The 23,587-nt window shown below is 38.2% G+C and overlaps 1 protein-coding gene across 1 annotated transcript in view; it reads left to right on the top strand.

The window, feature by feature from the left end:
• Positions 1-23,587, top strand: part of FREM2 (FRAS1 related extracellular matrix 2) — a 153,629-nt gene that overhangs the window by 14,493 nt on the left and 115,549 nt on the right. The window contains exon 2 of the mRNA XM_079902635.1: positions 1,709-1,798. Within this exon, the coding sequence (XP_079758761.1) occupies positions 1,709-1,798 (90 nt within the window). The remainder of the gene's footprint in view (positions 1-1,708; positions 1,799-23,587) is intronic.

Below are 23,587 nucleotides of genomic sequence, written 5' to 3' on the forward strand. Positions count from 1 at the left end.
CTCTGGGGTCCGCGCTTTTAGCCGCGGCCTGTGCCCGTCTCTGGAGCTCCTTTAAGCAGCGCTCTTAATCCCCTCTCCTCGCGCACCAGGAAACAAAGAGGGAAGAAGAAGTCTCTTGCCTTTTCGGCAGGTCTAGACTTTTCCCCGGACTCCCTCCCGGCTAGCCGTGGCGCACTAGCCCCCTTCAGGCTGTGCTCACGCCGCCAACCCCAGTCCTCTCCCTGCGCTCCGACCGAAGCCCGAGCCTCAACTCCCAGGCCCGCCCGCCCCGGCGGGGGAGCAGACAAGCCTCTCGGGCTGGTGAGTGCCGGTCGGCCCTGATCCTCTGTGCGGGAATCTCGCCACTTTGCCCTCCGCACCCGTTGCTGTGCTCTCCTCCGCGGCTCCGAAGCTTCCCCCCTCCGCCACCCGCAGTCTCTGCCCGCGAAGGGGCTTCCTAGTGTGTGGACACTTTTCCTCCTTCACGGCTCCCTCCCACTGGTGCAGGTCCCGTCCCTATCCTTTTGTCTCTGTTTTTTCTTTTGCCCTACCCAGGTACATGGGGAGTTTGCCTTTTGGGAGGTCTGAGGTCTTCTGCCAGCGTTCAGTAGGTGTTCTGTAGGAGCTGTTGCACGTGTATATGTATTTCTGGTGTATCTGTGGGGAGGAAGGTGATCTCCGCGTCTTACTCTAACGCCATCTTCCCGGAAGCCCTCCATAAAATCATTTTCTTATATGTAATGCCTTTAAACTCCATAGCATGAACTTATGAGAGATCTTAGGAGATGAATAAACCATAGAACACACACGAGACAAATAAATATCACATACTATTGTTGTAGCAGTTTTTAGCTATGATCTTGGTTTTATGTAACCTTGGAAATAACGACTTGATGATTGGCCCAGATCCAATAGAGGTCTACTGTGAGTATCACTGAACAAAATGATGTTTGTTTTATTATGTTGTCTGTGTGGCATCATTAAGGAGAAAAACTGATAAAATGGATGAATACATTTTTAAGTTGTATTTCAGTCAACACTGAAAACAAACTGAATTTGATAGCTAGAATAGAAAGCATTAGAAAAAGCGTTTCCGAGGCAGAATAACTTTTCACTCTGAATAAAGGTTTCAGCTTTCACTCGATGTTTTCTAAGTTTTCTTTGGCATTGGGTCATGATAGTAATTTCAATCCGTGGGATTTTTTTAAAAAAATATTTTCTTCATTTTTCCTTTTAAAAATTTGGAGAGGTTAAAAGCAGCCTGCTATACCATGAGAGGTAAGAAAAGTTAGCCTGAGGTAGAGCCGAGGAACGTCTTTCCTCTTAGGGCCAGTCCTACAGGGAGGCAAAGGGTGTGATTTCAGTAGTGCCAGGAACTCTGCCATGCCTCAAAATATCTCCCTTTCCACCTGTCATGGAGTCTGACATTCCATATTTAGACAGTCACTCCTTTGGTGCATGAACATGCGAATACCATTGGGAAGGGCAACACCTTGCTATTATTATAACCTAGCTCTTGCATTCTATCTGTAAGGGATCAGATTTCCAAGGGACAGCTGAAATCAAGGGGCTTAGAGATATGAGAAATAGGATAGCAGTCTTTCCCTTAGGAGAAGAAGGAGATCTAAACATGGCTCAGAAAAGTAATAGCCAATAGGATTTACCATAAATGATGAGTCACCAGTTTTGCCCTAGTAATTAATCATCTTCTTATTTGGTTCTTTTCTAGCTGACATTGATGATATGAAAATATGCTACGTCTTGAGAGAAGGGGCTAATGCCACAAGTGACATATTCCATTTTACAGTTGAAGATGGTGGTAAGTATTCACTCTCCTGTTATTATAAACAAGGAGAGTGACTTTTATTCGTTGCTCTTTGACTACTTTATTACAGTGAATCGGTATCAAGTATCAGTTTATGCTCACCTGAGTTTGTACTGAGTGAAGTTGGTATTTGCTCATGAAAATCTTACATTCTCAGTCTGACACAATACTACTCTGCAATGATTGTAAATACATGTTCTAGTTATATTGTTCTTGTCTTATGATTTGTAAAGCACTAAAGAGAAAGATCTATGTAAATAGGATCCCCATGTCCAGTTGTTCAGATTATACTCTGCATAAAGCTGTCTGCTTGAGGCCACCAGAGGATGTTGGGACCAGCCCAGCCCCACTTGCAAACCATGTGTTCTACCTAGGTGTGTCTGCCCAAAGGGGGTGCCTTTTTCTAATTTTCTTGGGTGCTGTGTGGACTAATGCTGGTGGATCATACGTCGCCTTCACCAAGAAATCAGTGCTAAATAAATGTGTATTAAGCTCAGTATGTCTAATGATTTTCTTAGTTTTCTTAGTTTGGGGCATTTTGTGACTTGGTCTAGCTCAGCTTTTCCTTGATGAAGTCTGAATACTGCAGAGAATAGACTATGACCTGGGATCTCAGTCACCTCAGTAATTTATTGTCATCGCTCCCCCACAGCCCTGACTGCCTCTCACACTCTTCAGCTCCCTTCCCCCACCTGCAGCCTAGGAGGAGAGCTGGCCACTTCTAGATTGATCATAAGGATGTTTGTGTTCTCACTTGCTGTCAGGAGAAGGAAAAGAACCTCAGGAAGAATGTGTGAACAGGACACAGGAAATGAGGGGTCCTGTGTGCGAGAGAAGAGAGAGGGAGAAGTGATTCAGTCACCTGTTTCCTTACGATGCTTTATGAAAACGCACACTCTTCTGTCATCTATCTCAAAAAGATTCCATGCTTACCCTTCCTATTTTTTTGAAGCATTAAATAGCACTTATTTAAAATGTCGTTGGATGTAACAGGATCACAGCTCTGAAAAATGACATCTGCTGGGTGTGTGACAGAGAGGAAAAAGAAAAAAGTGTGTTAACTTGGGTTCAACTAAATTTAATAAGTTTAATGCCTTTACTTTTTTAGCAACCGAATCATACGTTAGTATTCTACATATTGATAAATGAATCTTAGTATGAAACCAAGTTCTGAGAAGGAAATCAACTTATCAGAAAATAATCTGCTTGTTGAATCTTGCTGCCCAAATGGGAAATACTACTGTGAGTAAACTTTAGAGTGAGACTCTGAAATAATTCAAATTTGTCTTATATATATACATATATATTTTATATATATGTGTATATATATATATATATGAGGACTAAATCTTTGTTTCCAAACACGATGTGTATCTTTCCGAGTGACTGAATAAACCTCAATAGCAAAAGTATGATTTTCTTTAAAATTCCCCAAAAATTGTTTGAAATCCAATGACTACAATTCCAAGACATTACAGCCTATACTTTTTTATACATTTTGCTTTTTCTTTTTATAGATATATATGCTCTATTATTATGCACTTTTCTTTCCTTAGCTGAATGGAATGGTAGCAATTACTTTAAAATTTTGGTCTGTATTCAAACTTTGGAAAACATTATACTGTATCATATTTCAAAATATTAAGTGAGGAGTGACTAGTTGAAGAGACTGGGTTTATTTTTGGATTTGCTGAAAAAGTGGCTGAGCCTCTAAAGATTGTGTTTATGGAAATAGGAACTAAATCATTTGGGGAGCTTTTTCAGAGCTAGAGTTTCATGTGAGAGAGAAAAATTCCGGAGATATTGTCCTTTACTCTTCTCCTCCCACTGACTTAGCATTACTTACGGAGCTCAGGCACATTCTGGCAACTATCTGTGGAACAGAATTTATCTTAATTTCCCTGATGCAAGAAAACTTCCCTTTGACAGAATAAATACAGAGACCTGCAAGATTAAAAAATAAAAAGTCATATATGTATTTCAAAATAGTTTCAATCTGATACTTATTTTTTTAGGATTTTTGCACTGTCTCTCGTAACTTATTCTAATATATCAATGAGAAGTGCAATACTATTTAAACTTACAGAGTATCTTGAATGAAATTCTCCTCTCTGGGAAGTGTGAGGTATTTTGCTAAACAGAAGTAAAAAAAAGTTTGCAATATTTGTGATAAAAGAAGAAATAAAGATATTCTTCCTCTCTACAGAAATATTATACTAAGAATTATGAATTTTTTCTGACCTAGCTATTATATCTTCTAGTAGTACAGTCAGTAATTTCATCAAAATATACTCTAGAAAAGACCTATTTTATAGACTGTAATATTAACATTTATTTTCAAAATCTTCAAATGTAGCAATGTAAATTTCATGAACTAGATGACATGTTTATGAAGACATATTTGTGATGTCGTTTGACACTTCTCCAAGATATGTATGCCTCAGGAATTATGTCAGGTAATACAGGGATTGAATCTTATGAACAAGGATTCTCCTTGTTTCTCAGTTGGAAGGATCTAGGTCTCAGAGTAGCCAGGTAACTTCCCCAAACACATCCATCCATCTATCCAGGAAGTAACAGAGCTCCCTCAAGGGTACTTACTCTTCCCATCCATTTGATGACAGACTTTTTGGACCAGAGGGTTTAGTTACTGAATTCAGCTATAGTCATTTATTATCATTTACTTTACACAATTATAGTAAGCATATCCGTACACCATTCCCATGAAATGCTTCAGTATTTCAGATCTGAGAAGTCAAGGCACCATGGCATAAAATCAGTCAACTCTCTACTGCCAATTCTCTCTCCAGCTCACTAAAAATCACTTTCTTCAAGTCAACCAGATTGATTTTAGGACAGTGACTATCTAAGGAAATTACTGGAGCAAATGTAATCCTCAAATAACATTAAAAATAAAACATAGGGCTTCCCTGGTGGCGCAGCGGTTGAGAGTCCGCCTGCCGATGCAGGGGACACGGGTTCGTGCCCTGGTCCGGGAAGATGCCACATGCCGCGGAGCGGCTGGGCCTGTGAGCCATGGCCGCTGAGCCTGCGCGTCCGGAGCCTGTGCTCTGCAACAGGAGAGGTCACAACAGTGAGAGGCCCGCGTACAGCAAAAAAAAAAAAAAAAAAAAAGAAGGCTATAATCTTCCACTTGAGACATGGCTCAACAGAAGCAAACATTTGTAGGCACATGTATGTCACCATGAGAAAAGTAGCAATCTGGAAATTACTAATGCCAATAAAAATAGAGCTTTTTAGTAATGGTATCTGCGTCAGGAAGTGTTATGCAGCCCTTAAAATTCATAATTATAAATTGTCATATTATAATTCTTCAAATGATCAGTTAGTAATGAAATACATTTATTGGAATATTAGTGAAGAACCTGAGGAAATTCCCCAGTAGTCCACTGGTTAGGCCTCTGCGCTCTCACTGCTGAGGGCCCAGGTTCAGTCCCTGGTCAGGAAACTAAAATCCCACAAGCCGCACGGCGCAGCCCCCAAAAAAAACCCCATGAAAATGTTACATCAAAATAGGTCATCCATCCAGTTTTCTGGGGCCAATCAACACATGCATCTTCATAGTTACAATCTAAAAGTTCAAACTCTGAAATTAGGAAGTGTATTCCTGTTATCTGTGGCTTCATCCAAAGAGCTTTTGGATATAAGTGCGGGTAGCAATCACCTATGGATTTAGCTAAACCGTCTTCCATCTCTTTTGCTTTTACCCTTTATGTCTTCTCAAGGGTAATTCAATGTAATAATAATAATACAGACTTGGGAAACACATCCTCCTTTGATAATTGCCTCTGTGAATTAAAATTCCAGATCTAGTACTTGGAATTTTGTGGGAAGAAAAACAGCATGTATTCTTGTTTTGTTTTGTTTTGTTTTCCTAAGCTAATAGAGGGAAGAAATTAGAAAACTAATAATAATGAAATAAATCCAAAAGATAACAAGAAATGAGAGAACACAGAACATAGAACAGAAGAAACAAAAAGAAAGCAAATATTATGATGATAGATATAAAGCAAAATGTATCAATAATTATATTAAATGTAAGTGAACTAAATATTCTAATTAGAATATAAAAGTTGTCAAACTGGATAAGAAAACAAAACCCAATTACATGTTGCTTACAAGAAGCACATCCTTGAAAACACATGTATTCTTTTATCCCCTTCATAATAGAGCATTTTACCTGATTTCTTCTCAGCGTTTAACTCTATAATTTTCCTCTTCTAACATTATAAGCATTCTAACATGAAAGAGCTCCTGTCCCTTTTTAGTTTTGTCTCCAAGGAAGTCGTCTAGCTCTTTATTATGATGTGAAATCCAGTCTCATGTAACTATTCCAGTTATGTCCCACCCTCAGCCCTGATGACCGCTAATCACTCCTCAACTTTCAACTCAGATGTCATTCCCTCTCCAAAGTTGCTCCCAATATCTTGATAACAAAATTAGCCATGCCCTTTTTTTGTGCTTCTATCCCTACCTTTCTTTAGAACGAGAATGTTGTATTCTGATTATTTGCTAATGTGAAGACCTCCGTTAGTAGAGAAGAAACTTTTTCAAGTCAAAAAAAGGTGTCATTAATCTTTATACCACAAGGCCTATCCAGGGGTGAACACACAGTAAATATTAAACAAATATTAAAATAAATGAATAGACAAATGGCCAAAAGAAGCTCTATTTTATATAAGGATCAATTAAATAGTATTCTACATAAAGCTCCTATAAACAGTTCCCAGGGGACCCTTTGCATTCCTTTAGAACATTCTCTTATCCTAGCATTGATTTAAATCCTTGTGGCAGCAAAAAAGATTTTTAGTAAAGCTTTCACATTTTTAAATACATGAAACTAACTGCTGTAAAAATGGCTTTGAAACCTTCAGTGAAATGTACTTAAGATTGAAGAGATTCACAGTAACCACCAGTTTAGAGCTCATGTTATTCTTAAAGAATTCTTTTAAGAAAAAAAAGTTGTCAGTATGTTATATAAACAATTATACAATTTTAAAATTTAAAAAGAAATCAACATTTTCTATAAATCACTGAAATTTTTAAGTCAGCACCACTGTCTTAAGTATTTTTAGTCACCCCAATTTTTTTGCCTCATGTGAGACAACTTTATGACAGGGAGAGAAGTAGAAAGCTATATTAGCATAAAGTATCCTCAGTTCTTATTAAAAAGCCATTATGTATATTTTTATGTTTCTTGTTTGTTTGCTTGTTTCAAGTCTCAAAGCCTGATCATCAGATTCAAGATACTTCTTTTTTTTCTGCAATATTTCTCTCTTTTTTAAATTTTTATTTTATGTTGGAGTATAGTTGATTAACAATGTTGTATTAGTTTCAGGTGCACAGCAAAATGATTCAGTTATACATGTACATGTATCTATTCTCATCTATACATGTACATGTATCTGTTCTTTGTCAAATTCTTTCCCCATTGAGGTTATTACAGAATATTGAGCAGAGTTCCCTGTGCTATACAGTAGGTCCTTGTTGGTTATCTGTTTTACATATAGCAGTGTGTACATGTCAATCCCAAACTCTGACATAAATCAAGGTACTTCTTGATGGGCAGAAGAAAGAATTAGGATAACGTGATCATCTGGCCCGGTATACTTAGTAGGAGGAGCCCTACGTTTTTCTCCATTATGAAAACTGGTTTGCCGCTTCCTCATTTGAGCTCTCATATGACATGGGCACACCGTCTATGAGAGCCTCTCTCTGGTTTTGGCACTGAAACTGGGCGTCAGACATGATATGCGTGTTGGCCATTATAATGTATCTGGTCCATAGCCAGACATGTGTTGCCACTGTCTTTGATTGTGCCTTGCGGTGCCCAGTTTTTCATCTGCCAAGATCCCTAATTCATATGCTATTGAAAGATATAAATAGCTTCTTGACATAGTAGAAAAAGCTGCAAAGTCATTTCTGTATATGAAATGTCAGTTAAGGACGAGGCTTTCAGAATTTTATTCCGTACCTGATGGTTGAATACTCAAGACACCAGGAGACTGGAAGCTCTTCATGCTGGTTTAGAAGAAGCACAAGTTTTTGCTGGAAGGTGACCAGTAACTTCAGGGTTTAGAGCAAAGTCATTATTGATAATTAGCTTGAATTTAAAGCAAGGGCTGGAAAAATATAAATAAGTGCAGTAAGTCGGAAAATGAGGTCTGAGTACAAGCATTAAAAGATTTTACAGACATTCAGCTGAGAGGAAAAAAAGCAAGCATTCTTGGCAATAAAGTTAATTACTAGTGACATGAGAACCGGAGGAAAGACACTAGTGCCTCAGGGGCTTATAATAAGACGGTGAAGTAATGTAAGGCACTGATACAAGTATTTTTAATCTGTAAGAGAGCACAGATCCACTAGAATACAGATCCTGGGAGGAGGTGTTGGCGACTGTGGCATAATGTTTGTAAGCCTCTCCTTTTTTATTGAACAGTTCAGAACAGTTCAAGTCGTCAGGATCTTTCAATGCCAGATGCCTGCCTTTAAAAGCATGAATCTATAAAATACCTGTACTGTACTGTCCATGAAAGAATGTGTACCTTTTAAATAGAAAAATATAAACTAAATTTTATTAGTTATTATTCTTTAGGTTCATTCCAAAATTATATGTCCTATGGCTGTACTGTTTTCATTAGCTTTTGTTCAGAGGAAACTTTTCTTAAATCATTAAATCTTCCCGTGAATATGAATCCTTATTAGACACATTTTTAGAGGTTTACCATGGTTCTATATTTACTCTCAAAACAAATGATAATCACCTTTTAAAAACTAAGCAAATCTTTCATAAGTGACTAAAATACCATAATCTCAAATCAAATATTTATTTGTGGTATATATTACATTACTCAGTAATATCCCAGTCTGTCTTTTTAAATTTGCTCTGCGTGGCCGGGAGAAATAGACCGTGGTGTTCAATGACAGTTGTCATTAGTATGATTCTATATTTGCTAGAACCTATAAGAATACAACAGAGAACCAGAATGCAATGGAAGAGAAGGTTCAGAGTTTCTATGGTGAAACTTAAAGAGTTTCCCTATTCACTTATTCATTCAATTATTCAACAAGTATTTTTGGTGCCCCAACTATGTTTCAGGTGTCTATTGGGATCTTGGAAAATAACGACGATCATGGCAGTTTTGACCTCTGACCTGAGGTTCTGATAGCTATGGATGATAAAACAGTAGACAAATACAACACGTATACATTGCTTAAAGTACTGTGGGGGTTATAATTACATCCAAGATAGAGACGCAGATGTCAGGAAAGGCCTCTGAAAGGTGTACTATTTAAGCTTAGACCTAGGATGAGAGGAAGCTACATCAGGAAGAAGGGAGGAAGAAATGTTCCAGGTGGAGGGAAAAGCACGCGCCATGGCACTGAGCTTGGTGTGTTCAAGTGACCGGAAGAACATCAACACACCTGGAGCTCAACTAACAAACCAGAGAGTGGGGCAAAGATGATGCTCGAGAGACAGACTGGGGCGAGAGCCTTATAGACCCAGGGCAGTAATTTAGACTTTATTCTGAGGGAAAGAGAATCCCCCAAATCATTTTTTTTAACTTTTTATTTTATTTTGGAGTACAGTTGATTAACAATGTTGTGTTAGTTTCAAGTGCCCAGCAAAATGATTCAGTTATACATATACATGTATCTATTCTTTTTCAAATTCTTTTCCCATTTAGGTTGTTACAGTATATTGAACAGAGTTTGGGATTGACATATACACACTGCTATATTTTAAATGGATAACCGACAAGGACCTACTGTATAGCACAGGGAACCCAAATCATTTTAAAACAAGGGAGTAACACATTCCAGTTTATGTTTTCAGATGATGACTCTTGTAGCTGTGGAGAGTCAAGGGGGACGTATCAAGGAGAAAGCAGGGGCTGTTGCAGGAAGACATCTGATACAGAGAGAAGAAGACAGGCTTGCGTAATTTCAGATCTCAATTTATAGTACTTACTGATGGACTGGATTATGGGGTAAGGAAAAAAGAGAATTAAGCATGATTCTGGGTTTCTTGGCCAGCGGAATATGGTGCTGCCATTTGTTGAGATGGAAGAGACTAGCGGGGCATGGAAAAGGTTGAAGGGAAATTAAGAGGTCCTTTCCAACATATTAATTATGAGATGTCTTACTTCTTTGAAATGTGTACACAGGAAGGTCAGCCTCTTGACCCTGCTTGTCTTCTTTTCCATCCAAGTGAGGGGCGCAGCCTCTGGAGTTAGAACTGGGACAAATACCAGTTGGTGATGTGACCCTGAGCCAAGAGACTGAACCTTTCCAAGCCTCAGTTTCACTTGTAAAGTGGGACAGTAATAGTACCTAGCTAATACGGTTCTTTTGAAGATTTAAGTAAGATTATTCGTGGAAATAGGATCATTCATGCAGCACAGTTCCTGCAGCATAGTAAGAACTGTGCAGGTAGCTACTACTATGAGGGTTTCCAGAGCTTCTCTTTCTGTTTGTCTCCCTTTTTTTTTTTTTTCCTTGCTTATTTTCCCTCTCTCACTCCTCCTTCTGTCGTTTTCTTTCTTCCTTTCTTCCTTGTGCTTGCTTTTCTCAACTGTGTATAAAGTTTGACTGTCTCTTTGTTTTTGGTGGAAAGATGGGATATACAGGGACAAAAGTGGAAGAATAATGAACACTTCTTCAATGCTGAATCTAAAGGCTAAGAATGCTTCCAAAGTTATTGGACCACTAGTAAGTAGCTAAACTAAGATTTCCGTTAATCTAATAATAATGAGTTTTCACTTTGGCCAAATCATAGAAATACAAAACACTGTACTTCTTTTCACTGTACATGTTTTATTTCTCTTTTTTACTGACTGGAAATATAAATTTTGTAGACTTGAAGGTTAAATACAGTAACATGCTTTTACCAAAATGTAGTACTCCAAAACATCTTGATTTAGCAATTGTGAGGTTTGAGGGACAGTTTTTTTTTTTTTTTTTTTTTTTTTGAGGGACAGTTTTGATCGCAAGTCTAACACGCTGGGACACAACCAGCCGGAGACAGTGATAAAATACCATGTTTGTTCAGGTCTTAGAATCTCCTAAATATATTTAGTATAGAATGCTGTACTGAACTATACTGTAGTATAGTTATGCAGCTGACAGATGTTCCATTTAATCATTATCATAAAGAAAAAAACAAATAAAAGCATCTTTGAGAAAATTAGTAAATTTAAGTAATAAGAAGAGCATATATTTTGAAATTCTCCATTTATGTCATTGGAAAATAAGTGCCGTGGATTTGTATATTAGTCTTAACATGTTCCTTAAAAGCTGAATATTGCTTATGTGAATTATTTGCAGTAGATGGATACTTCTCTTTTTTTAATTAATTAATTTATTTGGTTGCTCCGGGTCTTAGTTGCGGCATGCATGTGGGATCTAGTTCCCTGACCGGAGATCGAACCCGGGCCCCCTGCACTGGGAGCGCAGTGTTAACCACTGTGCCACCAGGCAAGTCCCCAGTAAACAGATACTTCTCGATTCCGTGTAATCAAAATGTAAAATCTTATTTTCCTGTGATTTTACAGGAAAACTGTCTGCTTTTTTAAAATCTCATCCTTCTAATGTTCTTAAAAATAATGATTGGATAATATGTAGATTTTATTTAACACCTTCATTTATCTGTTTCTACCTGATAAGTTTTGCAGCCGTGGGTCTTTCTGCAATATTCCAGTGAAGTCAAAGGGAAAAATGTCATACCTAATCCCAATTGCAAATAAGGAGAAATATGGTTTTTTCACATTGTGATGAAGTGAGGAATGTGTGAACCACACACACACACAAAATATAGATGTTTTGGTTCTTGCTTCACAAATGTAGATTGACTTCATAATGTACATTTCCTAGGAGCAATACTGTTTGTGTAAATGAGGGGGAAAAAGTTTTCCTGAACCTTTTCTTTTAGAACAGTTAGTGTAAATTTACTAAAATCGTTAATTTATTGATCTGTTTCTGCCCCTAAGGATAAAAAATCAATTGCCAAGTAGTGGTATCATTAGCGATTTTTCGTTAGGGAATAAATATAAGGTTAAGAAAACAGTGTACCTTTAGGTGGTTCACATTTAGAATTCTCGTATTGTTGTTATGGTAGAAGATTCCAGAATAAATTATTCAGTTATGGCTAAGTACCATTTCACATAAGACTCACTTTTTGCAGAGGCTATTAGTATTCTTGGTGCTAAGAAATTAAAAGAAAAGATTAAGGGGACAAAATTATCTTGCTATGTTTGGTTTTCAATTTAGAACTACGTTTTATTCTTCTTGTTGATTGTGATTTAAGCTTGGAAAATAGCACCTTCATAGTATTTTGATGAAGGAAGCCAGGACACAATTCTCCTCTTTTTGTTTCAAGAGAGCTCTGACTACTTTCCTCCAAACTGAGAGAGCGGAAGTGCCTGCTCTCTATTTCTTTGCTGGTTTCCTCTGTGCAGAAAGAGCTAATCATTTCATCTTGGTAATGCCCCACCTGTTACCTTTAACTCCACTTACATAGTTATTAGAGGCATGATTTGAGAACACTGAAAACAGTGTTTTTAAGCATAGCTCAAGAGAGCCACTTTAGAAATTGAAAATAAAGTGGTAAAACTGGTTAGTAGACTTCAGAAATCCGAGAGACAGAGAAGAACCATTTTGTGTTCCCATAATCCTTCTCTTGCTTTGCTTTATTTTTATGCAGAAATAGCCCCAAATTAAATGCATGGCATCATTGCTATAGAATTAAGAAAAGTAGGCTACACTTAACCATTTAAGAAATTGTTATTAACCACTTAAGAAAAAGTTATTCTTACTACTTAAACCTGAAGAACCATTTTGTTTCACCATGCATAGCCATCCAGTTACTAAACCAGTCAGTTTTACCTGCTTCCTGAATTTCTTTTGAATCAGATTCCTTCACTAACTCTATGGCTATTGATCCCGTTAGAACCACATCAGTGTGGTTTATCTTAAATGATTTATTAAAAGTAAACTGCTGAAAATAATGATTGGCACAGAATAAGTGCTATATAAATGTTAGCCATTTTCCCCAGCTGTAATATAGTAAGCTATCCATGAGAACTATCTGTTTTTTACCCTTGTTTTTCATTGATGTATCCTCAGTGCCTGGAGCATATAGCTGCTCAATAAATGTTTATTGAGTGAATGAAGGACTTTTTTCTCATGTAATTCTCCTAATGGATCTCCTCATCTCTTGTAACTTTCCCCTCTGACCCAGATACACACTGTTTCTATAGTTACCTAAAAAAAACAGTTGTGATTTTTAAAATTATCTTAAAAAAAAAACTCTTCTGTCCTTCCCTCTGCTGCCACAGTTCATTTTCTACAGTGCAAATCTGATACCATTATTACTTTCCAACTCACAATGGTCTTTTGTTATGCACAGGATAAAATTCAGACTCTTCTTGGGAATTCCCTGGTGGTCCAGTGGTTAGGACTCCACACTTTCACTGCTGAGGGCCCAGGTTTTTTTTGTTTTGTTTTGTTTTTTATATCTTTATTGGAGTATAATTGCTTTACAATGGTGTGTTAATTTCTGCTTTATAACAAAGTGAATCAGTTATACATATACATATGTTCCCGTATCTCTTCCCTCTTGCGTCTCCCTCCCTCCCACCCGGGTTTGATCCCTGGTTGGGGAACTAAAATCCCACAAGGTGCACAGTGCAGCCAAAAAAAAAAAATTCAGACTCTTCTTGATGTACAAACTAGCCAAATCTAATCTATCCAGCCACACAGCCTTTTCAGGATTCCTGCACATGCCACATGCCTTTCCTTTCTTCTTTGGTGTCCTTCCATTGTCTCTGCATGAGAGTCACTCCAACAGTGTATTTTCTGCCTGATTTCTTCTACCCCTGTTATTAAGGTCAGACATCACTTCCTCTGTGTCCCCATAACTACTAATATTTGTATCCAGGGACAATATTCAAAGTATTGATTTGTATATCCATATATTGATGTAAATAATAATTTAAACCATTGTCAATTATAAAATTATATATATATACATACATATGAATGTGTATATATACACATTCGTATATCTATAATTACTTAGCAAGTGATATAAGTGGCAGCACAAATAATTAATAATAGCATAATATAAGAAGGCTGTTAATATACTATGCAGTATAATACACATATATATGTTTTATAAAAGTGCTTACAAGTATAAGTTTACAGTACAAATCACTCATCAAATCACTAATAATTTTAAAATGTTGTTTTGGTGTCATCTTTTATGAAAGCAGCTTTCTCAAGCTAGAGCATACCTTCCCTGGGCCATGATTTGACGTAGGATCAAACTCTTCCCTCAAACTGGTCATGATTAAGTGACTTGTAACACTAATTGGTAGAAGATTTCTCTCAGCATCAACGATATTGTTCATGGTGTTTTTGTTGACCTAAATCAATTACATCCAAATTATTTCTAAGCCCTACAAAATATATGAGGCTCATATATTCAATGTCTATGTACAGATAAAGTCACAAAAATTATTCACTAGAATGCAGGGTTTAATTAGGTAGAACTTCAGGACCAAGGAGAGGCTGGGTATTATCTTGGTTAATAGTGTGAGCTCTTCCAGGCATTTTGGGCTTGAATTCTGACTCTTCAAGGTTTTAAATAATCTTTCCGTCTACTTGTTAATCAGTACAGATGCATTCGCCATTTTAACAGTCAGTATACAAGCTCAGAACATACCACTGTGTCCTGGAACACTTTACGTACATCTGGGTTTGTAAAGCTTCTCCTCTGCAGGAGCTGCTCTCTTCATATTCCTGTCTCCTTGTCCAGGGCTTAGTCTCCACCTGGCACTGAGCTGGAGGTCAATAAATATTTATGGAATGAAATCATGAATAAATGCTGAAGGTAAATAACTAATGGTTTCTATTTTCTCTTAAAGTTGTATGTGGAGTATCTTCAGAAGTCGAGAGGACTCTAAAGGAAAATAGAAAAGTCTTACCCATGTAAAAGAATGTGAAATAAACAGAAGCTTGTCTTGTCTTGTCCTTTAGCACAGAGGTGTATGGGAACATATATTCTCCCAATATTCTTTGCAGAGAATTTATGGTGACATCCAACTCTCTGTCTTGCTTATTTTACAATGGAGTTCCTCTTCTTATGTGTATGCCTGGATATGTTTCCAGTTTAGAGACTTAGCTTTTAGACATTTAAGCTTTTGTAAGTGCTGCAGTTTCTTTGACTTAGTTGTTATAATAAGCGTGCTGAATCTTATTGATTTATGTTCTAGACACCACTGAGAATGGAATGAGTTTATACTCTTAATAGACTCACTTCACTCCCCTTTTCCTGCATCATTTTGCCAAAGCTGAGAAAACTGCTAACCCCTTCCCCTCTGGGTTCCCACCTCCACCTCCTGTATGTATGTGGTAAAAGTCAACATCCATAAGAAAAGGTACAGAGTCAATTAAATGTGACCTGATAATCGTTTCAGTTCATTTGAGAGAACAGTAACACTGTAAGGGATAAAGTGAATTAGCAAAGCACTGGAGATTCTTCCAAATAAATGGTGTTGCTAAGTGATGTGATAAAGTAAATCTGTTTAGAAATAAATCAGTCTCTGCTTTTACCTGCCTGATTAAATATTCACTGTATGAATTTTTTAAATAGATCTTTATTGGTAAAAACACTATGGATTTATATAGTGAAGGTGGTGAAGACCATGTTTACAGAGTCTTTAGAATTATAGATACAATATAGCATCTGATTTTGAGATTTCAAAGAAAGCCTTGTCTTTTAAAAAGAAGATTCCTAAAGTTTTACCGTGTTGATCAAGTCACTAGCTTACTTTATTCATGTAGAGATGGTTTTCGGGTGTTGGTTTGTTGGTTTGTTTGGGCATGCCGTGCGGCTTGCGGGATCTTAGTTCCCTGACCAGGGACTGAACCCAGGCCACTGCAATGAAAGCACCAAGTCCTAACCACTGGACCACCAGGGAATTCCCTAGAGATGGTTTTTTAAAGTCTTATTACTTATTTAAAAGTTAAAAATAATTTTAAGATTTTAAAGCAATTTTTCCATGAAAACTACTGAAGAGAACTGAGTCCATGTAATTATAAAAACATCAATTAAAAAGAGCATTTGACACTTCGTTATTACTATCCTCAAATACCCACAGTGCACAAACAGTTTTAAATACAGTGGCTTATCTTGTAGATTCCAAGAGTTAAGGAATTAGATGCAACTAGGGCAGACCGGAAACATAGGTGTGTAGACTGGTTGTGATTAAGGGCTCTTATGCAATTCTCTAGAAAAACATGATTCTGCTTTATTAGGTAGTCGCTTAATCCATGGTGATTGAGTTACTTTACCCAGGGTTTTTTTTATTGTTAATTATAGATACAACTGATTTCATGATTAAGGGTCTTTTGAATCTACCAAGATAGCTTAATACAGCTTCTGCCATATTCTTATTTCTTCCTTAGGGATAATGTATCCATATGGACCCCTTCTCGTATTTTAATGATCATTCGGTATCTTTATTAAGTAGAATTCAGAAAGCATTTTATATACACTTTCTGTTTTTATCTCAGTTACTCTGAGTCAGGACAGTACACACACACACAGATTTCCCCTGTGGGATCCTAGTATTATCACCATTTGGCAAGCAGTTTTACACTTTAATGAGTTAATAACATTTTCCTGTTACCAGTTCCAAAACTGGCCTCTTAAGCAATAATATGAACAAAGACTGAAAAATATTTTTTTTTACGTTCTGAGTTACCCCTGGATGGTAATTTGATTTGGCATTTAATTCTCACAGTTAGGTGGCTGTTATCAGACACGAGTCTTCTATCATCCCCATTTCTTTTAATGGTATGTCTATTCTCTCAACCATCTAAACATCTTTATAAAATATTTTTGGACCCATCTATATTCTCTCTTCCATGCTAAAGGTGGAATCAAAGCTGTATTCTTGTTGCTTTTAAGAGTTGATGAGACCAAGACCCCCCCCCCCCCACCTCAGCATTCCTTTTCCCTTTTTAGTATTAATGGAAAGAAAGTATGGTTTACAATGATCTTTTGAACTTTGAATTCCTGGCATGCTTATTCAGAGCATCTACTATCTCAGAAGTCATTTTACATCCCCAGCGATAAGCTATACATAAACAGAGGTTTTTTTAGTATTTGCTAATAGCTCTTGTTCTACCAGTTTCTCTCTCTCTCTGTCCTTCACTATAGAAAGTTACACTAATATTGATACATTTAAGAGATAATTCTATTAAATCTATTAGACAATTATCTGTTAATTACATGCCCTCAGTTTTGAATGTAGCCATCATTGCAATATTTATGGTTGGTAGTGGGCCTGCAGATAGAAGAGATAGGAAACAGTGTGTACTGAATACTTTCTATGTAACCAGCCATTTACCCAAGTCAATTTACTGGATTATCAAAAGAGCAGTCAGTGATTTCTATTATTGCCATTTTACCTAGGAAGAAAGTGAGGCTTAAAGAATTAAAATAAATTTCTCAGAGTTACTGTATTAATTTCCTATTGCTGCTGTAACAAATTATCACAAGCTCAGTGACCTAAAACAACACAAATTTTCTTATCTTACAGTGTGGGGATCAGAATTTTAAAATGAGTCTGACTGGGTTAAGATCAAGGCGTCGATAAGGCTGTGTTCCTCTGGAAGCTTTGGAGGGGAATCCGGTTCCCTGCCTTTTCCAGCTCTCAGAGGTTGCCTGCATTCTTTGGCTTGTGGTCCCTCCTTCCATCTTCAGAGCTGGCAGTGTAGCATCTTCAAATATCTCTCTGATGCTGACCTTCTGCTTCACTCTTCCACTTAAAAGATTCCTTGTGATTGTATTTTGCTCATCCAGATAATCTAGGACAAACTCTCCATCTCACAGTCAGCTCATTAGCAACCTGAATTCAACAGACAATCTTAATTCCCCTTCGCCACTAGACTGACATACTCACAGATTTCCCTGGGGGTTAGGGGGAGGACGTCTTTGGGGAGCCATTATTCTGCCTCCCAAAGTAATCCTGTTTGTAGGAAAGAAACCAAGGGATAAGTCAAGTCCAGGTTTGTCCACATGTTGGTGGAATTCAAGGGGCATGAGGCAGGTCCTCCTGTGCAAAAATATCTCACCCACTGCCTGCCGTAATACCTGAAAATCCATCGTTAGAGTTACTTTCTTTGAGGTTTGTATGTAAAAGTCACCAAGAATCCCCCAAGCAAAATTCAGATGTTACAGGTCCTCAGGAGGAGATCTGTCAACAGCTTATTGAATACAAGGGACATTTCCGGAGCAGGAAGTAAGGGAAAAGGGTAGCAAAGAAAGTCACCAGAAGGGGAAGTGTAATGATGCCAGTTCTCTTCCCAGCCTATTACATCATTTGGCCCAGAGCTAGTCTTAGTGGTAGGATTTCCCCCTTACTTAGGGATATGAGGCATGTACAAACAGGGTTGTAACTTTTCTTTGATGTATTTTCTGTATTCTTAATCCTTATTTACTACTCTCTTGTTGATACTTGACAATTTAACTCTAAAGAAAATCAATTGGCCCACTCTCAACTAGAACGGAGATGCACGTTTGTCTAGAGGGATTGACACTAAATGGACAAAATTCCATTGCCTTCTTGGTATGTGCCAGCCACATTGCTTAAAGATGTAGGGATTACATGCACTCTAGCAGATACTAAGTGTGTCTCAATTCTGGGTAGATACTGACATACAAAAGCCTGGGTTTATAAATTCAGACCAGAATGATCTATGTGGATTAAAGAAAGCTACCTGAATCATACCCTATAAAATTAGGTATCTGCAGTGTCCCATGTACCCAGGCAGGGGTTCTGAGCCTGAGCTGGATGAAGGTAAGGGTAGGTTCCCAGCGCATAGCCTAAGGGGCAGAAAGCTAAAGTTCTCAGTCCAAATGCATTGAATTGAATTGAAGATGCTGCATAGTGCTTTGCAAATACTTTATGAGGCAAATGACAGACACTAAAGAAACCAGGATCAAGCAACCCAGTTCAAAAGGGAGGGAGAAAGACTGAATCTAGACAGCATGGGGCCCCTTGACCTCCCTGGGGTGAGGAGGGAGATGTTAGGATGCTCAGAGGGTTGGGATCCAAAAGAAGGAGTCCTGTTTCTAAGATGTATGTATTATTACTCTCCTCAATATGATCCTGTATCCTCAAATCCTGTATCCTCAAATGTGGAGGTAAAGCAAGATATTTCTGATCATGACTTTAATGGAAAGCAGCACAGTGACTATTACAGCAATTGTGTATTTGGTAGGTGCAGAAGGAAAAAAAAAAATCTTGTTGGCTGGCAGTGCATTGAAATGAACTCCAGATGTCTCTAAAACTTGAGGAAAATGAGATTAACTGACAAGACATCAGAGGGAAGAGCCTAACGGAGAGCATAGGTAGGGACCAGGGAAGGTGAGCCAGAGCAACCCCAAAGAAAGGAGCAGCCTTGGATGAAGACAGCAGACCGGAAGGAGAGCAGGGATGGCAGAGGTAGCCATCTGGGGTAGGGAAGTAAAGCCAGCCGCATAGCTTTATAGTCAGTGGGTACATTTCCTGTGGCACAGTGGCAAACTGATCCTTAAAAACAGTCCTGTCACCTGCACCAGAGCAAGGATGGAGGTGTCAAAGATGACATCTACTGATGCTGATCCAAAACGCAACTTAATACCACGTTTTATGAGAATAAGTAGTCGGCCAGGCTATGCATATTCAAGCAACAAGATTTCAACACACTGTGAAGCTGCAGGGGGAAAAAGTATTAAAATTTCATAACTCTTATTCCTGAGACTGGCTCTTGATAACATTTTAGCACCGATGAATCCATGTCGATGAAATTTGCCAAACTTTATTCCAAGGAACAGTAAATTAAGTAATAGTTACCCTTGCATTTTAGTGGAATAAATACAGGCTTGTTGTCTCCTTATGGTACCCAAAGCTACTAGTGCCAGAAAATAAAACCCTGAAAATACAAAGTTTAAAGATGATGATAGTTTCCATCCTTCCTGAATACTACCTATAGCTTAGAGAGAATGATTTCTCAACCACGGTCAGGCATCAAAATCACCTGGGGCGTTTTTTAAAATGCTGAAGCTCAAGCCAGCCCCAGAAATTTGAATCTCTGGAGCTGGGACACAAGCATTTGGTTTTTTTTTTTTTAACTCCTCAAGTAATCTTAATATGCAGCCAAGATTGAGAAACACTGACTTAGAATAAGTTCTAAATCCTGCCTGGAATTCTGACCTCTTTTTTTCATTTAACACTGATTTAACTGACTAAGCTAAGTCTACATTGCTTGAGAAATGGTTCTCAAATTTTAGCATGTAGGACTTGTTAAAACACAGATGAAAAGGCCCCGCCCCTTGAGTCTCTGATTCAGTAGGTCTGGGGTGGGGCTCCGGCACACTGGAAGCACATTTTGAGAACCTCTGTTCTAGCAAGATGATGTAAAGATAATCAGACAGAGTTTATATCTGGTAATATTTTTTCCATCCTACTGCCTATCCACTTGACCTCAGATTCAATCTATGACCCAGAGTTAATATCAAACATGAGATTTCAGATACTTTCTATTACTCATTTCTGCCAGTTGAAGAGGTTCGCAAAAGGTTTTGCTGAATGTTGAAAATTTAAGCTTGGAGGTATTTAAAACCCAGCTGGAGGTGATCATGAGGGTGTGCTGCGCTCAATGTGTTTATTCATCTTAAATCTGTTAATATCTGTGTCTGGCACATAGTAAGCAAGTAGAGCTTGTTAACACATGCATGCATTTTTCATTTTGTCAAATATAAGAAGAAATTTTTGACAATATACTACTTATTTAGAGAAAATTTCCTTTGTATTTACCTATCCACTGTTTGTTTTTCCCGTGCTTATCAATGTTGCTGGGAGAAAAGGAAATATGTCCTGAAATAGACACATTTTAAAAGTAAATTATACATTTTTTGAAATACACTTTGTAGGGAAGAAAAGAAAGAGATGAAGTTATAACTAGGACTTACGGGGAATCATACATAACCCCCAGCGTATTTTATATAAGCCAACCAGTAATCTGGGTGTGTAAACGCAAGTGCAGACACACACATTCATTTATTATTCATTTATCCATTCGTTAACTCTTCCTTATCTAACAATTTTGTGTCAAGTACAATACTAGGTGCAGGATTTAGAACAATGAAGAAAACATAAGGAATCCTTGCCTTTATAGTTCCTACAAGGAGGGGACAAAGAAACAGTGGACAGGTAAACAGATAAAATTTTAAAATGGTTCTAGATCATGATGAGTGGTCTACAAATAAAAGGAAACAAACAGTGGGTGAGATGGAGAATAATGGAAAGACGGGGAAATGTAGGAGGTATTTAAACTTTCCTAGGTAAAGCCAGAGAAGGCCCTCAGTAAGCTGTATTCAAGCTGAGCCTAATAGGTGAGAAGGATTTAGCCCAGGGAAGACTTGGGAGAAAGCGAGGCCCTCAGTAGGAACAACGCAGGCCATTTCTGCAAAGGTCTGAGGTAGAAAAGAGCCTCGCTTCTTCAGAACTGAAAGAAGACCAGGGTAGCTGAAAGCACAGTGAAGTAGAGGGAAAGTGAGCAGAAGACGAGTCATTCAGAGCTGTTTAAGCTCCATGGATTCCATCTAAAATACGGTGGGTGTCATGGAAGATTTCTAAGTAACTGATAGAATCAATCTATTCGTTAGAATTAATATAGATCTAATTTTTGCGGATCTATAGAGAACTGATTTGGGGGGTTTTCAAGCTCAAGTAATTGGATAAATAGCGAGGCTTTTGGCTGGTGTGGGGGGCTGTGATGTGGGGAAAATGAAAAGTTCTGCTTTAAACACGTCAAGATTGAGGAGTCTTTGAATGAGGCAGCAAGTGTGCAATTTCATGTGGGACCTACAACTCACTGAAGTCTGGGCCTGTTTTGAAATGCAGGTTTCGTTATTATTCGGATATGGTGAGGCCAACAGATTAGGATTCAATGCTATTGAAAAGATAGTTTGTTACTCACAGTTCCCAAGAGGAGGGGGTAGGTACATCATGTCACACGGGGCCACACAGGGAAGCACCAGGGTTGGTCAGGCGTCACAAGGCGCAGGGGGAAAGCATGGGTAGCAGCCTTTGCTGTGGCTCCCGTCACGAGGCAAGGAAGGTAAGCAGGCTTTAGGACTGGCTGGTTTGAAAAATTTCGGCAGTCTCTGGGGTATAGGTGCTGTCTCCAGCTGTCTGGTACCTGACCCGGGGTGGTTAGGACAGAAGAGTGTTGCCTCCTGAAGGGTAAGAACCTGACACAGGAGTTGGTTCAGAGTACGTGCTCTGGATTGGTTGGTTTGCATATGAGAAGCATGTTACTGGGAACAAGACCCCAGACTCCAGAACATCAAGAATACAGAAAATAGGGCTTCCCTGGTGGCGCAGTGGTTGAGAGTCCGCCTGCCGATGCAGGGGACACGGGTTCGTGCCCCGGTCCGGGAGGATCCCACATGCCGCAGAGCGGCTGGGCCCGTGAGCCATGGCCGCTGAGCCTTCGCTCCACAACGGGAGAGGCCACAACAGTGAGAGGCCCGCGTACCGCAAAAAAAAAAAAAAAAAGAATACAGAGAATAATAAATTGAGAGATCGGGATTGACATATACCTACTACTATATATAAAATAGATAACTAATAAGGACCTACTCTACAGCACAGGGAACTCTTCTCAATGCTCTGTAATGACCTATATGGGAAAAGAATCTAAAAAAGAGTGACTATATGTACATGTATAACTGATTCACTTTGCTGTACAGCAGAAACTTAACACTGTAAATCAGCTATACTCCAATAATAATTTTTTTTCTAAAAGGGCTACAGAGCAGCATCAAAAAAAAAAATACAGACAATAAGAAAATATAGTTAATACGGGATTGGAGGTATGAATTTGTAAATGGCATCTGTTGCGTGTATATGGAGGACAGGGTGGTAAATAAAATCTGAGAACTACCCACCATTCCAGATACCTTTGGTAAATGCTGAAAAGTGTATCCAAAAGAGAGGTGCAAAAATATTCTTAAAAAACATTTTTTTTCCCTCCAGTAGTAAAGATTATGGCCATAGGGAGCCTAGACAAAGAAATTGCAGCTGCTTCCCCTACCCCAACCTGTTGCCCAAGCTATTCTTATGTGGTGTTTTAGCATAGACGTGTGATTGTGGGTGGAGGAAATAAAAATATTTACCCAGCACGCATATAATGAACTTACAGCTGTTGCTGCACCTTAATTTGGAATCTGATAGCTGCTTCTAAAAGAGTTAAGTGGTGGTTCAGTTAATCGGTAAAACTTCTGCCAAGTTTCTAGGTATTTTAATTAAAACAGTTGAAATGAAAGGTGGTGATTGTCAGGCCTGACAAAGTAAGATTCTTTCCTGACTTTAATTAAGGTGCAAAGGAAGTATTGTTTTAATTCCCCAAAGCTTACTGGAGGTTGTTTTTATGCTTTGGGTCCAATTTCAGCCATACTGAACCAGCAGTTTTCCTCTGTTGCACCAAAACCCCTCTAAATCGTGGGTATTTAAGTTTTAGATTCAAGTCTAAAGGATAGAAATCTTTACCATATCATTGATATAAGTAATGTTAAAAGAAGCCCTCTGGGTAGTGTACTATTTTATTCCTTTATGTAAAATGCTGTAAAAAGTGCAGATCAAACTTCTGCTCTTCAAATGCATTTGAAAACTTCTCTTTTATGGATAAAATATTGCAGGCTGC

Source organism: Stenella coeruleoalba (genome assembly GCF_951394435.1).
Source record: "Stenella coeruleoalba genome assembly, chromosome: 18".
NCBI lineage: Eukaryota > Metazoa > Chordata > Mammalia > Artiodactyla > Delphinidae > Stenella > Stenella coeruleoalba.